The sequence below is a fragment of the Aspergillus oryzae genome, chromosome 3 (assembly GCF_000184455.2).
Source record: "Aspergillus oryzae RIB40 DNA, chromosome 3".
Lineage (NCBI taxonomy): Eukaryota > Fungi > Ascomycota > Eurotiomycetes > Eurotiales > Aspergillaceae > Aspergillus > Aspergillus oryzae.
Genome location: NC_036437.1, coordinates 3,821,716 through 3,844,212, shown reverse-complemented (window position 1 = coordinate 3,844,212; position 22,497 = coordinate 3,821,716). Strand labels below are relative to the sequence as shown.

Sequence of the window (22,497 nt, the reverse complement as noted above, 5' to 3'; positions counted from 1 at the left end):
TTCATGATTAGTTTAAGCCAAGACAGCCAATCTACCAATGGTCTTCTCACGGTATACACTTAGAAGGGCAGTAGACTGGATTCTCCACTTGAAACCTGAAAAGGTAGGAAAGGAGAAAGTGGGTTGGACAAGAACCTGGGAGAATGTGTTACAAGAAACACCGCCCCTGTCCAGCAGGGCAGTTAGAATATGTTGATTGAGGTGATTGTTGCTTTCAAGTCAGTTGTTCTGAATCAAGCAAACATTGAGAACCGGAGGTGGCGCCCATGTGACGCCAAAGCGGCTTAGTCATGGCCAATCACATTGCGATGAAGTAGTTTGTTTACATGGGATCCATACTATGGAATCCGATGAATTGTACAGCTTGGATTCAATATTATGCCTCTATTTTCATAACAAATGCGAAAATGAGGAAGGACCTCAACATGACTATCTTTCTCAGATGTGAAGCGCTTTTCTGCGCCTGAAGTTTCGTACATACCACAGCCTCGTTTTCATCGGTAAGAAGACGGTCCATAAATCGTCGGACAACGTGTTCTATCATAAAATCAGAAGAGCGCAATGGCTCGAGCCCCCACAAGTTCTGTGAACGAAAAAAAGAAAAGTAAAGAAAAGAAAAGTTGAAAAGGAGGGAAATATTGAAAGGTATACAGACAGAAGATGACAACAATGATACACATGTAAATGCCAGCATGCAGAGTGAAGAAGACAAAACGAATAAGCCCGACATACGTCCGTGAAATCGAGTTGGACGTGCACACGAATGCGACCAATTCCAGGTCGGGCAGCTCTTTGCAGAATGGAAATCATAATGCCCACCGAACGCCAAAGCACAATGCCGCTAAAACGACTCAGGAGGTTCCAGAGACGCCGTCTAGCAAAAGGGGATACAGGTGAACGTAGTATTCACCGTTGAGACAGTGGTGATACAAAGTTGGCCCTAAGGGGCGAGCTGTCTACCCAAAGGTTTCGAAGAGGTTTCGGGCAGAAGTCTCGGGAGTTTAAGGGATGCAATAGGTGGTAAGGGAAATGACCGAACTCAACATTCATGCATGAATGAGTTTTTAGGCCATTCATATCCAGCATCAGTCCTTGCAATCGTCAGTAAAATTATTACCAATACATGCTAGACGGTGGTAGGCTTACCATGTAGTTTTGTTGACGTTTTGGTACGCCTTGGGGTGTTTCGCGATATACTCCGTTGTTTCATAGCCCGGTGGGTCGCAGGTAAGGCTAATGTTGTCTGGATCCTGATAGATGCGGAGGTAATCGAAACGCATGTACCCAGGCAAAAATTTCTTGATGTTGTCATCAACTGGAGCGAAACTGTATGCCATACCCAGGTTCATGATAATAGACATCGGTTCCAGAGGAATCACCCGCTGGCCGATGTTGCCGTTGGGTCCCAGGGCTCTACCGTCGAGAGTCCATGTCTTATCCTGGCCGACATACCAGGTGATATTACCACGGGCTCCCGGTGTGTAGTCGAAGGCATAAACCTGGTATTGTGTTCCGTTATACCAATCGTTATTGAGATTGCTGAGCCCAGACATTGCCTGTTGATAAGGCCCGCCACGATAGGAGTTAATCTCTGTGATCTTGGGATCGTATACAGCTGCGTATTCTGTCGCACCGTTAGCAAGGCCTATCTTCCGCAACCCATACATTATGAGCACGTACCGTAATCAGGCATATACCAAATATCGAATGGGGCCATCTGCAGACTTTGAGAAACAGACCCTACCATCGTCGCCGCGTCACCGTTCAAAGCAGCAACGCTAGCTTCAATAACATCGATTTCCGGTGCGCTCCTTGATTTGCCAGGGGTAGGGTGTTCTGCACTGTCGCAGGAGCATGCAGGTAGACGCATTCCAGGTAACCAGCTCAGACCATCTGTAGAACTTTGATTCGGCGTGATTCCCGCATCACAACCATCATAGTAGCTGTACGGCCACATTCCTTCCGTGGTGGCGGCATAGCCCGGGCGCCCTAGGTTACCCATTGCCCAGAAACCAGGCCAGAAACCGGACACTTCACCATTTCCTGGCAGGGATATACTTGCTTCCAAACGACCACCAGTGAAACATAATTTGTTCCAACTCTGGACCATGCCGGACCTATACTTCATTTCATGATTCGGGAATGCATCGAACCGAAGCTCCAATACACCATCTTTCGTAGTAACTGCATCAGGATCGTACCACTGAAGGGTGTCAGCTACAGAAAACCCATAGGGAACTGTCAACAAAACAAACCTCGAGATCCTGCGTCACACCGTACCAGATATCAACCGCCTGGAGAAAAGCATCATCACCGTCATAAAACGTCCGCCCCGGTGTGTTGAACTCATCCGAAAACTATGATAATCAGTGACAGATCGAGACAGCTCGGCAAAGTACCTAAGCTCACCACCAGCTTCCATTCCTTGCCATCAGCCGACTTCTTTGTCATTGCGGAGGCCGGAGTGTCCGGGTCTATCAATCCGGTCCGCACATTTTTTAGTGTCGATCTCTCTCCCACATCAAGACATAACGTGTCCCCAGCTTTGCAGACAGAGGCTGAGCCTTTCTCCATTCCTCGAACAGCAGTACTACAAAAGATTAGTTTCCACGCCAGTAGTTGTCCAGGTAGGGGTATATATCATACAGAACAGGGTACCCAATGAACAGCATCAGGAGACCCAGAGTCAACAAAACTAAACCTCCACCGTTGACTATTCCTCGTCGGTTCCAAATGTCACAGTCTCGTTCTTTGTCGTTTGGATCCGGGTTGTGCAAATAATCGTCCTTCTCCACATCCTCTGGGAATAGAAGCAGACCTTCTGACGGCATGATGTTGAACTTCTCCGTGACTGTTTGTGTATTCACATCATCCCCATCACCCTCTCCGTGCGAAGGAGATCTCATGTCCTCATAGCGGGGGTAGAAGTAGCCTCTGCTCTCACTCCCACCTTCCGAGCTCCAACTTGTTCGTCTTGACGATTGCCCCGACAAATCCGGAGATTGAAACCCATCATACTGTTCCCGGTGCCTCTGTGGCCGCGGTGGTAACAAGAAATCTGTGGAGTCCTGAGGAGTCGGTGAACCCATCCCAGTTTGCATGGTCAAGAATGTCCCAGTTGACGTTGAATTCGACATGCCAGGTGTCAAGGCGCGTCCAATGCCCCCGTGGCTAGGGACCGGTGGCCCATTTTCGTCTGGATCACTGAATGGATCATGCTGGCCGGAATTGAGTCGAATGTGAGGGGTATCTCGTGCCGATTGGCTCATGGGGTTGTCTGACATCTTGGAATGCGTTTCTATCGAATGCGCCGCGGGTGATCTGTAACCGCTGTTGTTGCCCACACGAATTTGTAGAGGGATGATGGAAGAGCGAGTCGCAATTCACCTCCAATAGCTGTGACCGTGCTTCTTTCTGTATCCTAGTCGCGTCGCCAATAGTACCGATAATGCGCGCTGGTCAACAAGTATATCCCGAAGCCCTTGGTATACAACCGATCAAAAAGCTACCATCCAGGATTCCATCCAGATGTGTACCCGCAGACTGTAGCTGTGTGTTGATGCTATTGATTAGATATTAATCCGACTCTCGGTAATGACTGGCTCCAAGACAAAAGCAAAAAAAGAGCGACGAATAATGCGCTGTGGGTATCAAGATGTAAACAAGACTACGAACGAGTGGACGGGACTCTGGATCCCGATGCGCATTTGTCTCTGGAAGGTTGGCGCACGACACGAGCACAGACGGTATTAGTGTATCAGACCAAAAAAAGCAGAAAGGATGAGAGAGCGTGCGTGTGTTGAGGTGAATGGACAGTGAGGGCGGCGAAGGGGTAGATTGACGTTTGAATTGAGAGGAGGGGAAGAGGAAGAAGAAAAGAAGAAAGAAACAAAGAAAAAGGCACCAGCGGGCGCAAAGGAATGAAGGTCAGGATGCCACAAAAGACCTAAACTACCCAGACGAACAGTAAGGAAAGGGAGTGGAGAGCGTTCAGTTTGTCAATGCCAATCCCTGTTTGGCTTATTCCTACATAGCATGGCAAAGCTTTTTTTTATTCTTTTTATTTTTCAATAAAAAAAAGAGAAAGAGAACAAAATTGACTTTCCTTCTCCAAGTTTATACTATACCTAAACAGTTTACTAGTAATAATAATAATAATCTAGAATAATAATACAGGCAGTGGTGTAGACTGAAAAGGACAAATAAGAATCTCAAGAATAATACTGGACCATCATGAAACCATCCAAAGACAGCAGGAATCGGCATGAAAGGCACCACCGGTGGTCCTGTTGTTATCAAAAAGATACAAGACCACAAGAATGCTTTAAAATAGGTCCCCTCTGGGGATCATTGGCCACTAGGACCCCTGCAGGTGGGGATCGTCGCCCATTTTTTTTAGGCGATTCACGGCCTAGGGAAATGAGTAAAGAAGGTGGCCCGGTGGCGTCTGCAGGTCCTTTGGCTACCGTTGGTTCGAAGGTGACGAGAGAAAGGTACTGCCCGGCGAGTATGTTTGTTTCCTGGGCGGTCTAGACTTTGTCCCTTCAGGGGAAATTTTCCATTTCCTCTTGTTTTTCCTCCCCGTTGTCGAACCCCTTGGGTGGTTCACCGGGATATTTCATAGCTGCCTCAAACCGAAGCATCCACCCCACCCAGCAAGTTTCAGGAATGCTCAGGAAGAATTTCGTTGCTACAGTCCGGGAGAATTGGTAGCCTGTTCCATGGAATCTCGAGATCGTTGTCAAGTGGACCGGCAAACCCTAAGACTCGGCAACTAAGCGTTATTTGACTGTCTAGCGCCATATTGAAGTCTTTAGTGCAGGGTTCATCAACCCGGTGGATTCGGTATTGTATGGTAATCGTCCCGGCGAAAGACGGCCTTCCAACTGACTACTACAGAGTCCTACTACGGTGATATGGTAGACGTACAATAACACATACTCCCACTATTTACAAATCATGGAGTGTGCCCTATATTAACAGACTATCAACCCCGTTCTGAAGACATTTCCTCTGCATTAAACCCTCGGGTTCAATGATTGACACGCCGAGACCCCTTCCAGAAGAAACTAACCCTAGACCTATTTCCTTTTTCGCTCTTAGACGACCGCTGATCTTTTGGAGAAGAAAAAGAAAGAGAGAGAAAGAAAAAAGAAAAAAAACAAGGCGAACAATATTATCTCCGATCAGTGCCTCACATAGATACTCCTATATATATACCATTCTTGAACACGCGTCCTAGCCGTTAACCTTAAGGCTTTGGATAGATCAGATCTACTCCAGTGACAAAGCACGGCCCTGTCGTCATCGCAACAGACAGGTTACCAGGCAAGAAAGAAGAAGGTAATGAGGCTGAATAGCCGCGGAGTGCGAAGGAAACGTATAACATACTTCATGGCCAATTGTCTTAGTTCCGGAATCTTGAAGCCCATTGTTTACTCTTCCCCTCATTCCATCAGATGAAGCTGATGGCAACCTTCCGCCATTCCTCAGGACCTTCTATCACCCCGCTGAAACTCTCCAAACAAGGCGGGCAGTATGGGGACCAAGAGATTCCCATTGGTACATTTATTGCTTTCCTTGGAACATTGCCCTTGACTGACACCGTGGTCACTATGTACTTGTAAAGTACGGTAGTGGTCTTTCATCCTGTCAGTTGAAACTAAGATCATCAGCAGATCACCCGAGGTGCGTTTGATGTCAGCCACATCATCTACTTTGTAACATAATGACAGTGATGCATCTATCGAATCCCCTGTGCGCTGCAAATAAGCTACAATACCTGTAGCAGCCTCCTCAAAATGATGTCTCAGTTCCTAACGCTTCGGACCGGAACACTGCAGCGTCGGCGACGGCATGGAATGCATCCATCGAGGAACAAGACTCATCCACATCCGACCCAATCACCGTCCACACCATTCGGGCAGTTGAAATCCTTTCCAGTAATGATCAGAGATCAACAATGCTTGGCTTCTTGGTCCAGAGTATATATAAGTTCAGGAACTCCTGTTCTCCCTCCATCATCGCCGTCCTTGAATATACCGTCGCGGTACCAAAGTAATACATTAGCGGGGCTCGCCGCTTACCCTGGTAATTTATCAGGACAACCCTAATATACTTAGTCTGGCAGGGACGCGTGTTAAACCCATCCATCCCGAGACATGCCCCAGTTCGATGGTCCCATGCGACATGATAACAATCGCCCGAACAAAAATAACACCTGCAGACGGTTTCCCTTCAAGTGGGGCGCCGACTTGGGTTTTGTACTGGTTTTCCTTTCTCACCTGAGACAGTTTGCGTTGATTGTACTCCCTGTGAGATTAAAAAAAAAAATGAAATAAATTGGAATCAAAATGACGATGATTGTATTCGTTTTACCCTCTCCAGCTTGTCCTGCCCTCCACCTGCACAACAACAGGGACGACGAACCGCCCCTTGCTCATATCTTCTTTTCTTATCTTTTTTTATTTCCCTTTTTCTTTCCTTTTTCTTTACAAATTACTTTTTATCTTTCTGCCTGTCACCTCTCACTCTTCGTGCGACCCAAAAAAAAAGCCCACCCAAACAAAAGTAGAATATCGATGCCTAAAATAAAATCAGTAAACCAGCGATCCCCCTCAAACCTATGAATCAGTAGAAACCACCCCTACAGATAGATCTCTACCCTAACTCCACACTGGAGTACATAACATACGTAACGTACATCCACAACCCACCAGGACCCCTTTCACGGGGATTCTTCAAGACCCTCCTCCAAACCCCAGTTCCCATTGAAACCAATGGGCTACATGCAAGTCACCCAACCTGCATCGACCCAGAACAAATAAATAGAACCACGCAGTACCACATCCAACAATCAGATGATGTCAACAAGTTAACCACCTACATAGATTATTTATTTATATCTCAAGAGATTTGAGCCATTAATGCAACATCCACACATCCATACATCCATACATCCATGCATACATACATACATACATACATACATACATAAGATCTTACTGTAATTTGTTTTCTGGAAGTGGGGAAAAAGAATCCGCTTTGCTTTTTCTTCCAAGTGCTAAATATATTGCACCGAGACAATGGGGACTGTTGCTGTTCGGACCACGAGGCTATCTTGACTGTTAAGCTGGAGTAGTTCTTTTGGTCTTAGGAGTTCGCATGCATGAATTATATAAAAATGGAATGATTGATCGGTGTGCTGTGTGTTGCGTGGTGGGTTTGAGTTATGGGTTCCTGGTTGTATGGATGAGTGTAGCTCGGGCCCTTGTGGTTCGGGTGGTCTGCTTAGCTGGGTCTATATATCTTGGGAGACCTTGTATATGGGATGTCCCGTGTACTTGTCACCTGGATGTGTAGTTTTGTTTAGAATTCTGATTTGGACTTGTTCGTAATGCATACAGGGGCAGTCTGCGGAGTATGTGTTCGTGGTTGTAAGGAATATCGACTAAGTGTTGTAGTAACCAACAGACTTGTTTTGTTCTTTGTGTTGGTGTTGGTGTTTGGGGGTATATTAGTATGGAGTACTGGTGTGTGTGAAAGTAGGACGACGTCCAGGGTTAGAGGGTATCTACGTCTAATGCTAATTTTCCACTATGATGTTTCTGGAGTATGAAGGGACAAGGTCATGTTCTTCTTTCTCTCCTTGGGCTCACCCTACACAGTCCATTAAAAAGAGGAAAAGAGGGTAACATGACCTCAATGCCCAAGTATACAATTTGATTCCCACGGACAATTATTTCCCAACCATTACAATCCTCACTCCTCCATATATACACCCGCGAAAGCATATCCAAGTAAAGAGTGGAAGAAAGAAAGTACCAGACAAAATTAAGATATCTACCTCACCCACAAAGCATCACTAAGTCTCAACAGCCTTCGTCCTCAACCCCACAACCAACGACTTCTCAGCATCCACCGCAAGAATATAATACTCAATCCGCGACGGCCCAACCTCAACCCGAAAAACCTTCACATCCACCGCCGACTCATCACCCCCAGAGGATTCCGCAGCAGCGGCGCGAACCGCGCGCAACGCAGACGGGTACTGATTCCTGGGATCAAAAGAAGATGGTGATAGCGTAGTAATCGAGGATGAAAGATCCGCATTCGGCGAGATCAGATTCGATAGATGCGCTTTGGTAGAAGTCGTTAGCATGGAATCACTTGAATCCACTGTTTTCCGTAAACTGCTCTTGGAGGGGGTGAAAAGCAGGGCCTATAAGAGTCACGTACAAGCATCGGGGAAGATTCCTCTAGATGCGCCATCCCATCGCAGTGCGACGGGTTCGAACGGTTCATCGGTTTCAGAGATGTAGTAGGCGTCGACTGATGTCAGTGGAGCTGGGACGCTGACGCCTGTTTCGACTGTTTCGGTACGGACGGTGGGGGAGTCCTGGGCTTGTTGAGCTCGCGCGGTGTCCAGGTCCGCGTTGGCTTTGTTCAGGAAGCTCATGTAGGCGTCGTCGGACATTGTGCGCGAGATGGTGGGTTGGAGAGGGGTAGGTTGTGAAACAGTGGTGTTGTCGCGTGTGCGGTGAGGGCTCACTAAGAGCGGTTTATGAAGATGGTGAATCTGGCGGGAGGACGGGGGATAGTTCTTGAGTGGAAGTTGGATGATTGAAGGGCAGAGGGGAAGTTTGTGGACTTCTGGCGATGAGATTGAAGCCCAACACCAGATGCGATCAATGACGCAATGCCCTCGGCGGCTGAGCGGCATCGCGATTGGATGCTGCAGTTGTACTGGAGGAGTTTTGCCACGGAAGAAAGCAGTCAAATTATAGGGCCCAGCACGGCCACCAGAGTTCGATGGAGTACCCTAGAACAGAGTAAAGAAAGGGGCGTAAAGGGTCATGTCTTCCAAAGTTAAAGACATTTCTGGACTGCGTTAGACAAGCGCCAAGGTTTTCGACCGCACAAATCGCAAATCGATACTACAATACAGTACAAATCGCCGGACACTGACATTCCTACAGGGGAAATTTTCGGTTCTTCGAGTCCAGGTCTCTTGAATGTCATGAAATTTGCCTTGCAGCTACGTAAAACCTAATAGAAAGAAAATGACGATCCCCAGTCGCACCCTAGACTTGGAAGGTATTCGCTTTTTTATTGAAAAAATAAATAATTTGCACTACACCGTATCATATCCATAAACACCTTATGCGGAAGTAACGAGGTCCTTCTTGAGGGTACCCAAGAAAGCGCGCTTCTCCTCGGGGGTCTGGAAGGCACCGTGGCCGAATTCGGAAGAGGTATCGACCCACTTGAGCTCGATCTTCTCGGTGGCCTTGCGGCTGGTCTGGGGGTAGAGGGTCTTGCGGAGGGTCATGACACGCTTCTTGACACCAGGGACGGAACCCTTGACCATGACGAAGTCGTTCTTAACCTCACCATAGCGGACGAAGCCACCCATACTGCGGAATGGTTAGTCACTGCATGTCAATCGACACAGAGGTCGTGCCACGGGAGTACTTACGGAGTGATCTGCTTCTTGGAGATATCGAAGTCGGTGGAGGCGTTAGCCTCGTCGGAGCCCTTACCGATACGGTAGACCTTGTGGTTGCAAGAGGTACGGTGGTGGTAACCCATCTGACCAGCACGGGCAACAGTCCACTGGACGTGGCTAGGGTGCCAGGCACCGATACAAGCAACCTTACGCAGACCCTTGTGAGTCTTACGGGGAAGCTTCTTGGTGCCCCAACGGCTGGTGACACCCTGGAAACCGTGACCCTTGGTGACAGCAATAACGTCGATCACCTCGTCCTTCTCGAAGATGGAGTCGATCTCAATGGTCTTCTCGAAGAGGTTGCGGGCGAAGTCAACCTTGTCGGCAACGGAGCCACCGTTGACCTGGATCTCCATAAGGTGGGCCTTCTTCTGCTTGAGAGGGGTCTTGCGGATCTGGGTGTGGGCGAGCACACGGACGACAGTGCAGTACTTCTTGATGCGCTCAAGCTCACGGGTGATGGAGGCACCGCTCTCCTCAGCGTGCTGCTTGGCGTACTTGGTGAAGGCCTTCTTCTTGCTCTTGTACCAGTTCTTGTAGAAGCGGCGCTTGACCTCGTCACTCAAGTGCTCAGCCCAGACGGTGGTGAGAGAGCGGAGACCACGGGGAGTCTCAATGTAACCGACGACACCGATAGCGACAAGCTAGATAAGACTTGTGAGTATGTTGCACTTTCGCACCCACTCGGGTCAAAAGAATTGATAGGTGAAACATACGGGAGGGGTCTCGATGACGGTGACAGCCTCGACAACCTCCTTCTTGTGCATCTTGGCACCAGGTCTGTCAAGGTCACGGACAACAGTGGTCATACCGGCCTTGTAACCCATGGAGGCCGTCAGGTGGACGGGCTTCTTGGGGTCATCCTTGGGGAAGCTGTCGTGGGTCTTAGTATCCTGCCTTCCTATATCCCAATTGAACACGGAAATTTTCATCCAAAACTAACCTCTTGACCTTTCCACGGTGTCTGGCAGCGCGCTTGCGGGGCAGGTAGGCAAGGGAGCCTGTGAAGAGCTGTGTCAGTAGGACGCACACAAAATACACCCACGACCTCAAAATTGGAAGTCGTCCGAAAGAAATTGAGCAAAGGTTGACGAACCGTGCCGAGGCGCTTCGTACTTCCGGTGACTCCTGTTACAGAGAATAAAAATCAGCGATTTGATTCTTTTGAGGTTATGATGGCATTGCGCCAGCGTGGGAACTCACATCTTGACCCTGTTGTCGTTAGTCGTCGAAGTGGTGAGTGACAGTGTCTATCTCTGAATCGGCCGCAAAGTCATATTTTACAACGCTTAACGAGTGTGGGCTGACCTAAGCGATGCCGCCGCCGCTATTCCTGTTACGGTTAGGAACCGCCGCGAGGGTAAGCGACTCCTGTTGATGCCTGAGGCAATACTGATGTTCGGCCACTATACCATATCTAGTAATTTCGGCTTTTCCTCCTGACCCCATAACGTTGTCTCCAACGAAAGCCGTATCAATACGACAGAACGACTACTACGATTACTCTAGTACTACTAGTATTTAGTACATCTCCCGTCGCACATGGAGAATCGGCTCCGGGCGCTCTAGACACGGGCCAAGGGTAGTACAGAAAGTTCGGTAGCGTCCGCCACCAAGTATTACCGCCTTACAACGCGTTAACTCGAAAACTACTATTTCATTCAAGTATCTTACTTAACCTAGTTTGCCATTTTCTGTTGTTGCTACCTTCAATCATCAAGAGTTAAAAGACTACGAGAGATGAGAACGGATGGGTTGTCGCAGGGCATACAAATGTAAGAAAACAGGAACGTTTAGAAAATGAAATAGATACAAAAGCACAAAGTGGGAAACGTGCATCGCCTTCCTAATGTGCCATTCGGAATCATACAATACAGACCAAGTGGCTAAGATAGCAGCAAGGGTGAACACCACCAGGAAATGGTAGGCCCAAATGTAGAGGGAAATAAAGGAAATGGGAAGAAAGAGATGAAGTATATAGATAGTAAAAAAAGAAGAAAAAGAAATCAGAGTAGAAGCGAAGGCAACAGGAAGTCTCATAATGATAACTTCATGTGAGCTTTTTTATTCAGGCTCAGTCCATAGGCAACATGGTACATTCATCAATGGAGACAGCAGGAAACTCATTTTAGATGCAGCGTCCTAGGCTGTAGACTCCGGTTTCGACTGTGAAGTCTGGCTGCCATTGGTGGCATTGTTGGCATTGCCCGATCCGCTGGCAGATGGGCTGCCCTTTACAGCAGTGCTGGCTCTTTTATCATCATCACCATCGTCATCATAGTTCTCATCCACGTCCATCTTCCGTGCAGCTGGTTCATGAGCCGGAGGTTGCTCGCCGCGGGCCGGCTCTTCCTTAACCTGCACAGGAGCAGAAGGTCCGGGCTGTGGACCGTTGGCTGCGGGAGTAGACCCTTCAGCCATTGGAGGAAGACCAGAGCCAGAGGCGTGTGGTGGCATGTGCTGAATGGATGGCAGCGTCGGAGGGTGATGAGCCGCCTCGGAAGGATGATAACTTTCATTGATACGACGTTGGTCTTCGCGCCGAACTTCAGACGAGCTACGACGCTGCATCTCGCCGGGGGAAGGCATGCGGTTTGGGGGAGTGACACGACGAGGAAGCTGTTCATCGAGACGAGCACGGCTTTCCTCATTGGCGATCTTCTTAACCGGTGCGGACTCGGCTTCCCACTCGCGGCCACGCTTCATTGCAGATGCGGGACGATCTTCACGTTCACGAGCAGCGGCCTCGGCGGCAGTGATGGCAGATGGAGGCGCGGGGGCACCGCCCGCAATTCCAGTGCTGCCAGCACCCTGTACAGGAGGCACACTAGGACCATGATGAAACTGCTGATGTGGGTAAGTGGAACCAGGAGACGAGGGTCGTTCATCACGGATAGGCCTAATCTCAGCCGGAGGGGTGAATGGGCGATGATAAGGGGGTAGAGGGCCGCCAGGAGTAGGAGCACCATTAGGCGCGCCAGGAGCAGGAGGGGGCCCTGCGGGAGCGGGAGGTAACGGTCCTCTAGTTGCCGAAGGAAAACCGCTAGCACCACTAGGGACACGCTCGTGAGACGGTGCAGGCGGCGGGTTGGCAATCTGAGGAAGTGCATGTGTAGGCGCGTACACTCCCGGACCGGCCAGTGCAGTCTTCGGGGAACGAGCTGCGGTAGGCGGAGGACGAACAGCGTCGGGGAAGCCCCTTCCTGGCTCCTGGCGTGGGCTGGGTTGCTGAATAGCTGCGGGAGCTCGAACCGCATCCCTGTGGTCAAATCCATTAGCCGCCTGGGCTTGAGCCTGGGCCTGAGATTGAAGTTCGTTGATGCCACGGTTCCAATCAGCGATCTGCCTCGGTGGTGCGGGGGGCTGGGGAGGAGGACCACCAGTCGGTGCCGGTGCACCCCACTGAGGAGCGGGAGGTCCTCCAACACCAGTCTGGTAGGCCTGAGGGTGAACATCCTGAGGTTGAGGAGCCGGGGCATTGGTCTGGTTGCTGCCTGACAACTGACTCTGGAGGAGCTGCAGGCGTGCTTTGATGTGGACGTTGGTCGGATCCAGATCGGCAGCACGACCGTACGCGTCGAGGGCATCAGAAATTTGGTTGTTGCAGGACTCGTACTGGATAGCAAGTCAGTTTCTTCCGTTGTTGTAATCTGAGGTATCTGTGAGCTTACCAGAGTTCCCAAGTCATACCAAACTTCCGAAATGTAAGGATTTAGGCGAATAGCACGCGAGTAGGCATCCAACGCATCTCGGTATTGATTGATTTGGTAATAAAGCACACCAATGGAACACCAAAAAGTCGGGTTCCGACCGTCCCGGTAGACGGCTTGTTGGTAGGCCTCGTACGCCTTGGGGTACTTGGCTTGGGACATGTAGCATCGGCCAAGTAGGTACCAACTTTGCGCATCGGTATTGTCTATCATGAGCACAAACCGTTAGACTCGTCACATTCTCCTTTCAAAGGATGCTTGGAAACCTACCTGCGCTAACTGATTTTTCAAGGTACTCGATTGCCTTTTCCTGGCTGGCATAGCTGTTGCTCTGTTGGTGATACAGCCACCCAAGCTGTTGCAAGACCTTCGCGTGATTGGGATCACGATCAAGAACCCGTCTATAGGCTTGTTGCGCCGAATCAAACTGCCAGGGTTAGCTCGAGCCTACCTTCGACCATGCTGGGTTAGGAAGCTCACGTCTTTTTGTTGCTCGTGGACATGGCCAATTTGAAACCAAATGTCTTCCTCCGTAAGAGGACGCGGGGGATCGGTGACAATATATTTGAAGCACTGAATTGAAGATTTAGTAAAATGACCCAATTTCGGCTTTGACGCATAGATACTGACCTCCAGACTCTGATTGAACTTCTGCTGCTGCTTGTAGATTATTCCCAATCTAAAGTAAATCTCATTGGCTTTCTCGAAATCAGGCGCCATTCTCATGACCTGGGAGAAGGCTTCTTCGGCGTGATCGAGGGAACCATAGCGATCATAAAGGATACCGATACCGTACCACAATTTGGGTTCCTACAAAAGTAAACACGAGTTAGAGTTATGTTGCTTCTTAAAGCGAATTGGCTTAACATACCTTAGGATCACGCAGGTGGTAGAGCGCTTGCTGGTAGGAGGTATACGCCTCTTGCAAGTTATCCATCATGAGATGGCAATGACCTGAGCTGCTAGTCAGTCAACTGCTCATTGCAGGCATGTTGTTAGTAACCACATACCTAAACTGCCCCATGTTTCGCCGCTCGTTGGGTCCAGCTTCAGAATATTCTGCAAATACTCAATCGCCTTTGGAAACTGTTCCTTAGTCCGCAGAATACAGGATATCGCGTTCATTGCAGGAATAGACCATTGATTATGCCGCAAAGCCTGCTCGTATGCGTTCATGGCACCGTCAAGGTCTCCCATCAGTTCAGTTAAACCACCTAAGAGAAGCGGTCAGCGTACGTGTCGCCTGAGGACTTGAAGAGCTTTTAAAAAGCATGCGCAATGTGTAAACGTACCAATTTGAAGCCACACCTGCTCGTTCAGCGCGGCAATCTTCTGAGCAGTGCTCATGGGAGGACCCTTCTGGCCTTGCGACTGCAAAGGCATGTGACCATTAACCTGCGGATGAGCAGCAAGATGGCCATGGTGAGGTGTGACGCCGCCCGTGGGCGATGGCTGGGTATGAGCCATAGTGAAGGTGAGACACTAGACGAATCGCAACGTATCCGAGTTCCGTGATATTATAGCTTCGGATCCCATAAAACCTGCGACACAATGATGCAATCCGAGTCCGTGCCACTCAAAGAACTACGATGTAGGTCTTCGCGCGTACCAAGGCCCAACGGTTCCCGCAAGCGCGACCTTTTCTTTTCGAGGCCACTCCCAATGACAATCTTGATTCGGTCGAAATTGTCAACTGAAAAAGTCCTGACGTCTTGACCGGAATAGTAAAGTTCCGTTCACGCGCTTCGCCGAGAGTGAAGCTGGTGTACGGAAGACGGAAGCGCCAAGGATCGCGCACAGTCAATCGCCCTGACGTAGAGCTGGAATGCCAGCACCGTAGGACCGAATGATTGCGAGAGTATGCGAAGGTGGAATGAAAAAGGGGAAAGGCCTCGGCCGGCGAAAGTTGGCGCTATGAGTAAGGCACAACCCAATAGCCGAGAAAGGGAGGGTGGGTAACGGAAGGGGAGAGGGAAGGAATTGAGATGCTAATCGAGGCAACAAAATGTATAGGGAATAAGAGAAAATCACCAACAGGAAAAAGCGAAGAAAAAGGAAAAGGAAAGGAAAGAAGCAGAGGAAAGCGAGAGAGGAGGAAGAAGAGGAAGAGGAGAGAAAGGTCGAGGGGCTGGTGGTAGAGGGTGAAATTTGCCAAGCGACGCTAGTGGTTGTGCAGCTCTCGAGCAGTCAGCGAAAGCAAAGGAAAGCACGGAAAAAGGTGAGATGGCGGTCGTCCGGCGCCAAGCCGAAGACAGACAGCTTACGACCAGGAACGGTCTAGTGGGTGGGGACAATCTGGAGTCGTGTCCGCGGGTATTTACAGTTAATATTTTCCGGGCACCGGAATCTCAGGTGTGCGCATTTGAATGCAGGAGCAAAGTACAACAGGGTACAGGGAAGATCGTCTCCCTCATTGACTTGTCTTACCCAAGGTCTTGATAGATCCCAGTCGAGTCAGTGCACAAATTCTATTTGACACGAATGGGGTTTTTTCTCCTATATATTCACACGATTTTATTTTCCCTACAAAGTATGTGCTCTATTGACAGTCTCTCTATACCTACGTTCATTGTGACTCTATGAATTTGCTTGTAAATTATTACAATTTTTTTTTTTGGTTCGGTAACTCTAATATTCTAGATTTTGTTGTGGCTTTTTCAACACAGGAGGTATGAGAGGGATGGAAAGAGGAGGCTCACGTTGGCGAGCGGGGCACAAAGTGTGATAAATAGTAGCATGGACCTTAGTGCAGAGAATAGTAGCAAATTAGAATTAATTAAAATTAGTAGACGACGTGGACTAAAATATTGAATGTAGGAAAACGGAGTAGGTAAGTATGATTCAAGCAAAAGAAAACTCAGAAAAATTCTTTATTTTTATTTTTATTTTGAATTGATTTTTTTTTTTTTAGTTCCAATGGAGTCGAACCGTCCCGAAACAGGGCAGTGTCTGACGAGGATGCAAGCGCCGGAGCCAGAAAAGCAACTCCAGGGATTGCAGGATGTAAGTCGAGTAGCACGAACCCCCGGTTGTGACTCGCCGAGAGGCTGCGGGTGGACCATGGAACATGGACCCACCGACCCTCTCTTCCCCGTGCCATTATTTATTATTTAATAAAATATTGCATTATTTACGAAAGTGCCACCAATAATTCCTGACTGCCCTGGTGGGTCTTCAACCGACATACATGACTGGCGTATGGCCATAAGCTCAACTACCTAAGCTCCCGGCAGCCTAGTTAGGCATGAGGCAGTCTCCACTTGGACCACCTGCAAATGTTGCAGTGGCCCCCAATAATCCCAGAAACTGGCTTCCCTCCTCCGTACTAACCGCCTGCATCTTAGACTGTGCCGGACAATACGCACATATGGAGTAGGACCCTCTGCGGCCCATTCTCCAATCCCCATGCTCCCAAACTCAGGAGCGAGTAACGACTGACGGATCTCAATACCAATATCCGGGCCAACCCCTCTCTTCCTCCACCCTCCTTCAACGTCTCTTTCCCCCCCTCCACCATCTGACACTGGCATACAAGAGTACGTCAACCTGGCTTGCATATCCCCGGCGACGGGGGCGGTTGAGGTGAACGGTCAATGCTCGTCTACAGGGGACTTGCTGCATATGTTGATATGGCGTTTTTTTTTGGTTGCCATCTAAACTTTCCTTCCCCCTTTTTCTCGGGGCTTTTGGGGAGTTTTAGGAAGAAGTCGCTAGGTCTATACTCTGGGATAGTGGTAGTTGTGCTCTATGTTTGGCTCTAGATCCACACCAAAACGTAGTGACTCCTTCGATAACACGACGCAGGCGGCTACGGTTGTGATACTACCCAAAGCATTTTTCTTTACCCTTTTCCTCAACTTGTTTCTTACTTTGCCTCTTCCGTCATTGATCGCTGAGAGATTCCTGCGGCAACTGTGCTTACGTAAGAACTTAGTCACCTGACGGGACAGGAAATGCCACCAGCCACCCTGGCGGCAGCCACAGATTCCATCAAGTGGGGCCTTTCCGATGCTGATCCGTCGGCTTTTCAGTTGATCTTGATAAGTTGATACATCACCTGAGTGGGCCGATCTTTTCTTTTTTTCTATTTTTCTTTTTTCTTTTTCTGTGATTGACCCCCTTCCACAACAATGAATAATGGGCCGTTCTAAAGATGCCAGACTCCTCACTAGCACATCCACACACCCACACTATCTGCCATTCCTTCGCTTAGGTACTGCTTTTGTTCCCACCGAAGGGTCTCTAACTTTGAAGTTTCTAACGCCGGGAATCCTAACTAACTTTAGGGGCCACCCGACATCCTTAACCCTTTCCCTTGTTAGGGGGAAAGTGGTCTCCTAGCGTGAGTCTGCTCCGTCGTTCACGCTCCCCTATACTGAACCTCTCGGCACTCTGTTTTCTCGGGGCCGAGCCTCAGCCCTGAATCTCCGAACAACGATGAGCACCATCCATGTCAACTCTGGGGGTTGAGATTTTGACTATGATCGAATGATCGACTCCACTAGTATTTAAGCTACCTAGTGCTCTATGTGATGCACATACCTTGAAGATAAGAATAAGAACACGTAGTCAGTTAGAAGCCTCACATTCCGAGAACAATCTGCTCGTGGGTGATGCCTTCATTCTTTGGCTGCGTGTACAGAAGTCACGTGATGATGATCCTTCAGGTGACAGCTACACCGGCTCCATACAAACACGAACCATCGCTGTTCGTACATCTTATTCATTTACTGGATTCCCCGTATTCAACACCGTTTTTCAAATCAAGCAATTCTCATAACAGCAATTTGCCATAGCCCAGGGTGTGTCGATCTCTATTTTAATCAGGACTAGTGGTCTCTCTTTAAAACTATCATAGCGCCGTTAAGTCCAAAGGTTGTTTATTCTTTATTTTCACCTATATCAAAGGATCACGCTAGTCTCATACCTTCACTTAGGAGGGTGTAGACGATCTCGATTGAGAACGGAGCTTGAACGGGTGTACTTGAAAAACACAGCTGCCCCTATCACGTTGCAGATGCTGGTAACATGAACGATAGAAAAAGCATTGTATCCTCTCTCAACATTTCATATATATTGCTAAACAGTCTCATATTACCAAAATATTCTGTTCTTCTTTGCCCGCCCCGGGCAATGTAACATCTACTACCCCGAGCACATACCTAGCCAAGTCCAGCATAGCCGCGCACCTGAAACAGATGGACCTAAAAAAAGGTTCGAAAACGGAGTCCAGCACATCAGAACAAAAAAAAAAAAAAAAAAATCGAACAGACCGAAGACAAGAATGATGATCAATGAATGCCAAGGACCTCGTAGTCACTTCCTCCCCCAGGAGAACCAATCTACCTAGAACAAAATAGAGAGGGTGCATAAACGGCACACACGTCCCCCCCCGCCCCCCCCCCCCTACCCCAACAAATCTTTTTAAGCTTTGCTAAATGCAGCATGAGAATAACCCCATCGGCAAGGATGTAACGCCCATCCCTGCTGTTCTGGACCACCTGTTGCTGCAATGCAATGCATGTCTGCGGACTGGGATTGGAAGGTCCTCCTCGTAGCACTAAGTACTACTAGGAGTAAGCAGGACGGTCCAGTCGCCCATCACCGTGTCACTCGGACACAGTTGACAGAATGGATCTGATTGCTGATTCTGCATATATGCGAGCGCACGGGCGAGAAATCAAACGGGCGCGCTATTATTAATGCCACCAGTAACTAATTTGTCTGAAGCAAAATTCATGAAAAGAAAATAAGGATGGATAATCGCAGATGTCACTTCTCCTCTATTTTCTCTTCCTTCTCCTGTACCTCCCGCTTCTCCTTCACCCATTTATCAACTACCTAGACATGTATATAAGTTACACAACAAAATCTGCAGTTCACCCACCAGGATCCCAATCTGTCCTGCTGTACCTGTTGCATCGAACTGCACTGCAGGGGTATGATTAACACTGCACTGGGCAAGGATCCCATCTACATTTACATTTACATTTACATTACAGACGCCACAGGAATCTCCACCGTCACACATATTCCTCTCATCTCATCATCGGGATCTACGTCTATTCTAGACTATTTGACAGTTGCTACGGCAGGACCCTTTTTCTTTTTCCCATCCCTCCTTTCTTCATTCTAATCAAAAATCACTAACCTTTCTGACTTTCCCTTTCTTGAGCTCTAGTCTCCCGGTAAATACCGGTCGGGTCGGTCCTTGCTTCTGCTGCGCTTGTTTCGGGTACTCCACAATTGAAGTTAATTCGGGGATTGTATTCCGTGTTGTGGCATTCAATTAATGGCAAAGGAAGAGAAAAAAAAAAAGGTCTGGATGAGTTCGATCAGTTGATTCTGGTTCCTGGGCGATTATCCATGTCTTACTGTGGTTTTACTTCAGGGTAACTTCTTATGTTTCTAGGTGTTTGGTAGGTGAGTTGATGAAATATACACATAGCACTACTAGTAAAGGTTAAATGTCACTGGGAAGTACGTACGTATGCCGTGCAATGTGCAACGAAAATCATGAGGATAAAGTAAATCTAGGCTAGGTTTCTGGGATGCCGGTTGAAGGGACAGGAATGTCCGGGAACGTACGAACCAGAGCGACGTGGAATGTTAGATACGAGGAATCTGGCAACTACTTGCCAGCATTCCAGCCCTATGACCGTTTGGAAAGAGTGATGAATTAGTTGAATAGGGGGGGTCTTGGAGGGAGGTATTTGGTATTCAAGTTTTCGGATCATGCGTTTGCTTTAAGGGGTGTTGCTTTGGGAGTTATGAACTTTATATCGGGTTTATTTTATCTGTCTTTGGGGTGTGGGTTCTGGTCTTAGTGTCTTGAGGGCGCTGTTGGCTTGTTTTGTAAATTGGATTTGATCTGTCTGAGGTTGGGAGTCTTTCTGTATGGTATGGTAGCGGTAGATTATAGAATCTGGAGTATATGGAGTCTGACAGATACTTGGTATCAATCATAGACGATGGTTCATACCGATGACGTGATAAGGGAGACTCTGCTAGATGCATTCGGCGAATCTCCAACTGCAGCCAAGTTCTGTTGTCCGAATATTCAGCTACAGAACGTATGTGACCTCAAGTCCGAGATTCTGCGTTTATACACGTCTCATATGGCGTCAATAAACCAACCATACCACTCGAGCCATGATTCATTCAACATGCCCCGTGACAGAATTACGATGTTTCGGCACAATATATATGAGCATATAGGAAGAGAAACTGCCGAGATCAACAAGATCAGGACAATATTAGACCCATAACATATCCCCTTCCGTCGTGACGGGTAATATCAGACCCACAGGAATGTTCCATGACTCGACAACCCATCAGACACATACCAATCCTACAAAGATCAACAAGCAAATCCGATCAGGATGTGTCAGAAATGCACGCTCCGATCGACCTCAGCCTAGCTCAATGAAGCAAAATAAAGTTAATAGAACCAATAGTTCCCTAAACCACCCCCAAGGAGCGAAGAAAAAAGATCATGACATCTGCCGTATCACATCCTGTCACAATGAGAGCCCTATGATAGGGGCATCTGCTCTATGAAGCGGAGCCTGCTTTTTTGCTTGGGTTGGTGGGTCCATATTCATTCTCAGATGCAGGGGACCGCATACATATGTGGGTTTGATGTGTTATCGGCTCCACCGCCTCCTTGCATGCGGACTGAGCATTCGTGGTATGTAGGTGGATAAACATAGTAAACAGTTGCTGGATGACAACATTCTACATGTCTTGAACCAGCGTCAGAGGGTGTATGAAGCTGGGGGGTGGCGATTGATCTTGTGGTGTGGAGGGACTTGAAAGATGCTTTATTCTCGCGGTAGGTATCTCTTCGTTTTGCCTGCGTTGTATGTATGGCGTCAGGTCCATATATATATATGCGTACATCTGCGAGTAAGTATGACAAATTTAAATGGGATCTTGCTTCAATGTAGGGGTAGTTACATATTGTTTCCATTTGATGTCGATGTAGGCGGTAGAACCTCGGGTTATTTGTTCTGATGGTCCTACACACGCGGGATAACCGCAATTGGTCCCCAGATGCAGATCTGGAAGACAATCCGTGCTCATACTTTCGGCCGAGATCTGCGTAACTGGATATAATCCCTTGGATGGATATCGCTCGTTTATTATCTGATATATGAGCCTTATGTAATAGATCTGGGAGATATGATTATCATCTGCTGTTGACTAGAACAAACGGTCGATTCTGCGGAGTGAGTCGGGGTGTCAGCCATTGCATTAAGGCTGAGACAGCGATCCAACACTTGGTTTTCCCTAAGTGGGGAACATTTGATGGCCAGCCCAGTAAGGCCGCGAGATTTCATGTGTCCACTCGGCTAACCGGCACCGTCGAACAATTCTAACAATCTATCTAAGTATGTCGCTAATGTGTATCGAAGCCGTTTGAATATAATTAAAGTTGGACAGTTGGACGTGCAGCGATAATTCATAATGCACATGACCGACGATCCGACCGACGGTGATTCAAGCGAATAAAGTATTCACGCAGATTCCATAATCATCTATGGTCCAATACTAGGCGTCGGAAATCAGACGGCCATCTTTATCGCGGGTTTTCCGACACCGCTACAGCCAGGTCAACTGTTACGCAAGACTGATGATGATCCTAGTGGATTGGGCACTCATCTCGCTGAGCCTTTATCGGCGCCAAGACTGACGGAAATATGTATTTGACCCGACTTTAATATAACGTGGGCTGATGGCGTGTTACAGCAGCATATGACGAACTGTGCATATCGACTGTCACCGAGATATATTGATATAGCTAGTATACTTACGTATGAGTAGATTACTGTCTCTTGTTCGGGTTTACCCTAGTAAGAATGGACCTCATTGCGCGCCACTTTTACAGAGGTCCTACTGCCAAGCTATGGAGTACGTATGCTTCGTGGTACACACCTTATAGGTAACAACATTAGGGGTCGTGAGCGGTCATACCCGCTTCCCCAGACATTACTCCGCTCTTGCCATAGGAGGCACGGTTATGACAAATGTCACGTTGTCCCTGGCCAAGAGCACGAGGTTGCGCTTCATAACCAGGGCTCTCTCGGCAGCGTGGCCAAGGCGCCTGGAACTGTTGCGAGATATAGCGAGCCAACGGTAATTGCTGCCCAGCCAATGCTCGTGATAATGAAAGGACAAGACTTTCATTGTGAGCGCCAGAGATTAAAATTCTATGCCGTGCAGCGCCACATGTCATTTGTGCTCGAGCCGGTGGGAGATCCGAGGAGAAGCTGGTCG

General features: G+C 48.3%; 4 protein-coding genes across 4 annotated transcripts; all 4 read right to left on the bottom strand.

Annotated features, from left to right (window-relative positions):
- Nucleotides 1–1,039: 1,039 nt before the first annotated feature.
- Nucleotides 1,040–3,284, bottom strand: AO090026000455 (SKN1/KRE6 family beta-glucan synthesis-associated protein; the record flags this gene model as incomplete). Its single annotated transcript, XM_001821854.1, has 6 exons — nt 1,040–1,091; nt 1,147–1,624; nt 1,681–2,203; nt 2,256–2,357; nt 2,410–2,590; nt 2,647–3,284. The coding sequence occupies 6 exons, from the start codon at nt 3,282–3,284 to the stop codon at nt 1,040–1,042; spliced, it is 1,974 nt and encodes a 657-aa protein (XP_001821906.1).
- A 4,580-nt stretch (nt 3,285–7,864) lies between these two features.
- AO090026000457 (uncharacterized protein) lies at nt 7,865–8,476 on the bottom strand (the record flags this gene model as incomplete). The annotated part of the gene is made up of 2 exons (XM_001821855.3): nt 7,865–8,139; nt 8,239–8,476. 2 exons carry the CDS (start codon nt 8,474–8,476, stop codon nt 7,865–7,867), a joined length of 513 nt encoding a protein of 170 aa, XP_001821907.3.
- A 684-nt stretch (nt 8,477–9,160) lies between these two features.
- Nucleotides 9,161–10,713, bottom strand: rpL3 (60S ribosomal protein uL3; the record flags this gene model as incomplete). Its single annotated transcript, XM_001821856.3, has 6 exons — nt 9,161–9,416; nt 9,479–10,152; nt 10,225–10,381; nt 10,452–10,509; nt 10,605–10,636; nt 10,712–10,713. Coding segments are annotated over 6 exons (1,179 nt in total).
- Nucleotides 10,714–11,650: 937 nt separating this feature from the next.
- On the bottom strand, nt 11,651–14,685 carry cyc8 (putative transcriptional corepressor Cyc8; the record flags this gene model as incomplete). The annotated part of the gene is made up of 8 exons (XM_001821857.3): nt 11,651–13,123; nt 13,180–13,424; nt 13,489–13,645; nt 13,699–13,791; nt 13,849–14,028; nt 14,090–14,172; nt 14,229–14,432; nt 14,511–14,685. 8 exons carry the CDS (start codon nt 14,683–14,685, stop codon nt 11,651–11,653), a joined length of 2,610 nt encoding a protein of 869 aa, XP_001821909.1.
- Between the last annotated feature and the right edge of the window lie 7,812 nt (nt 14,686–22,497).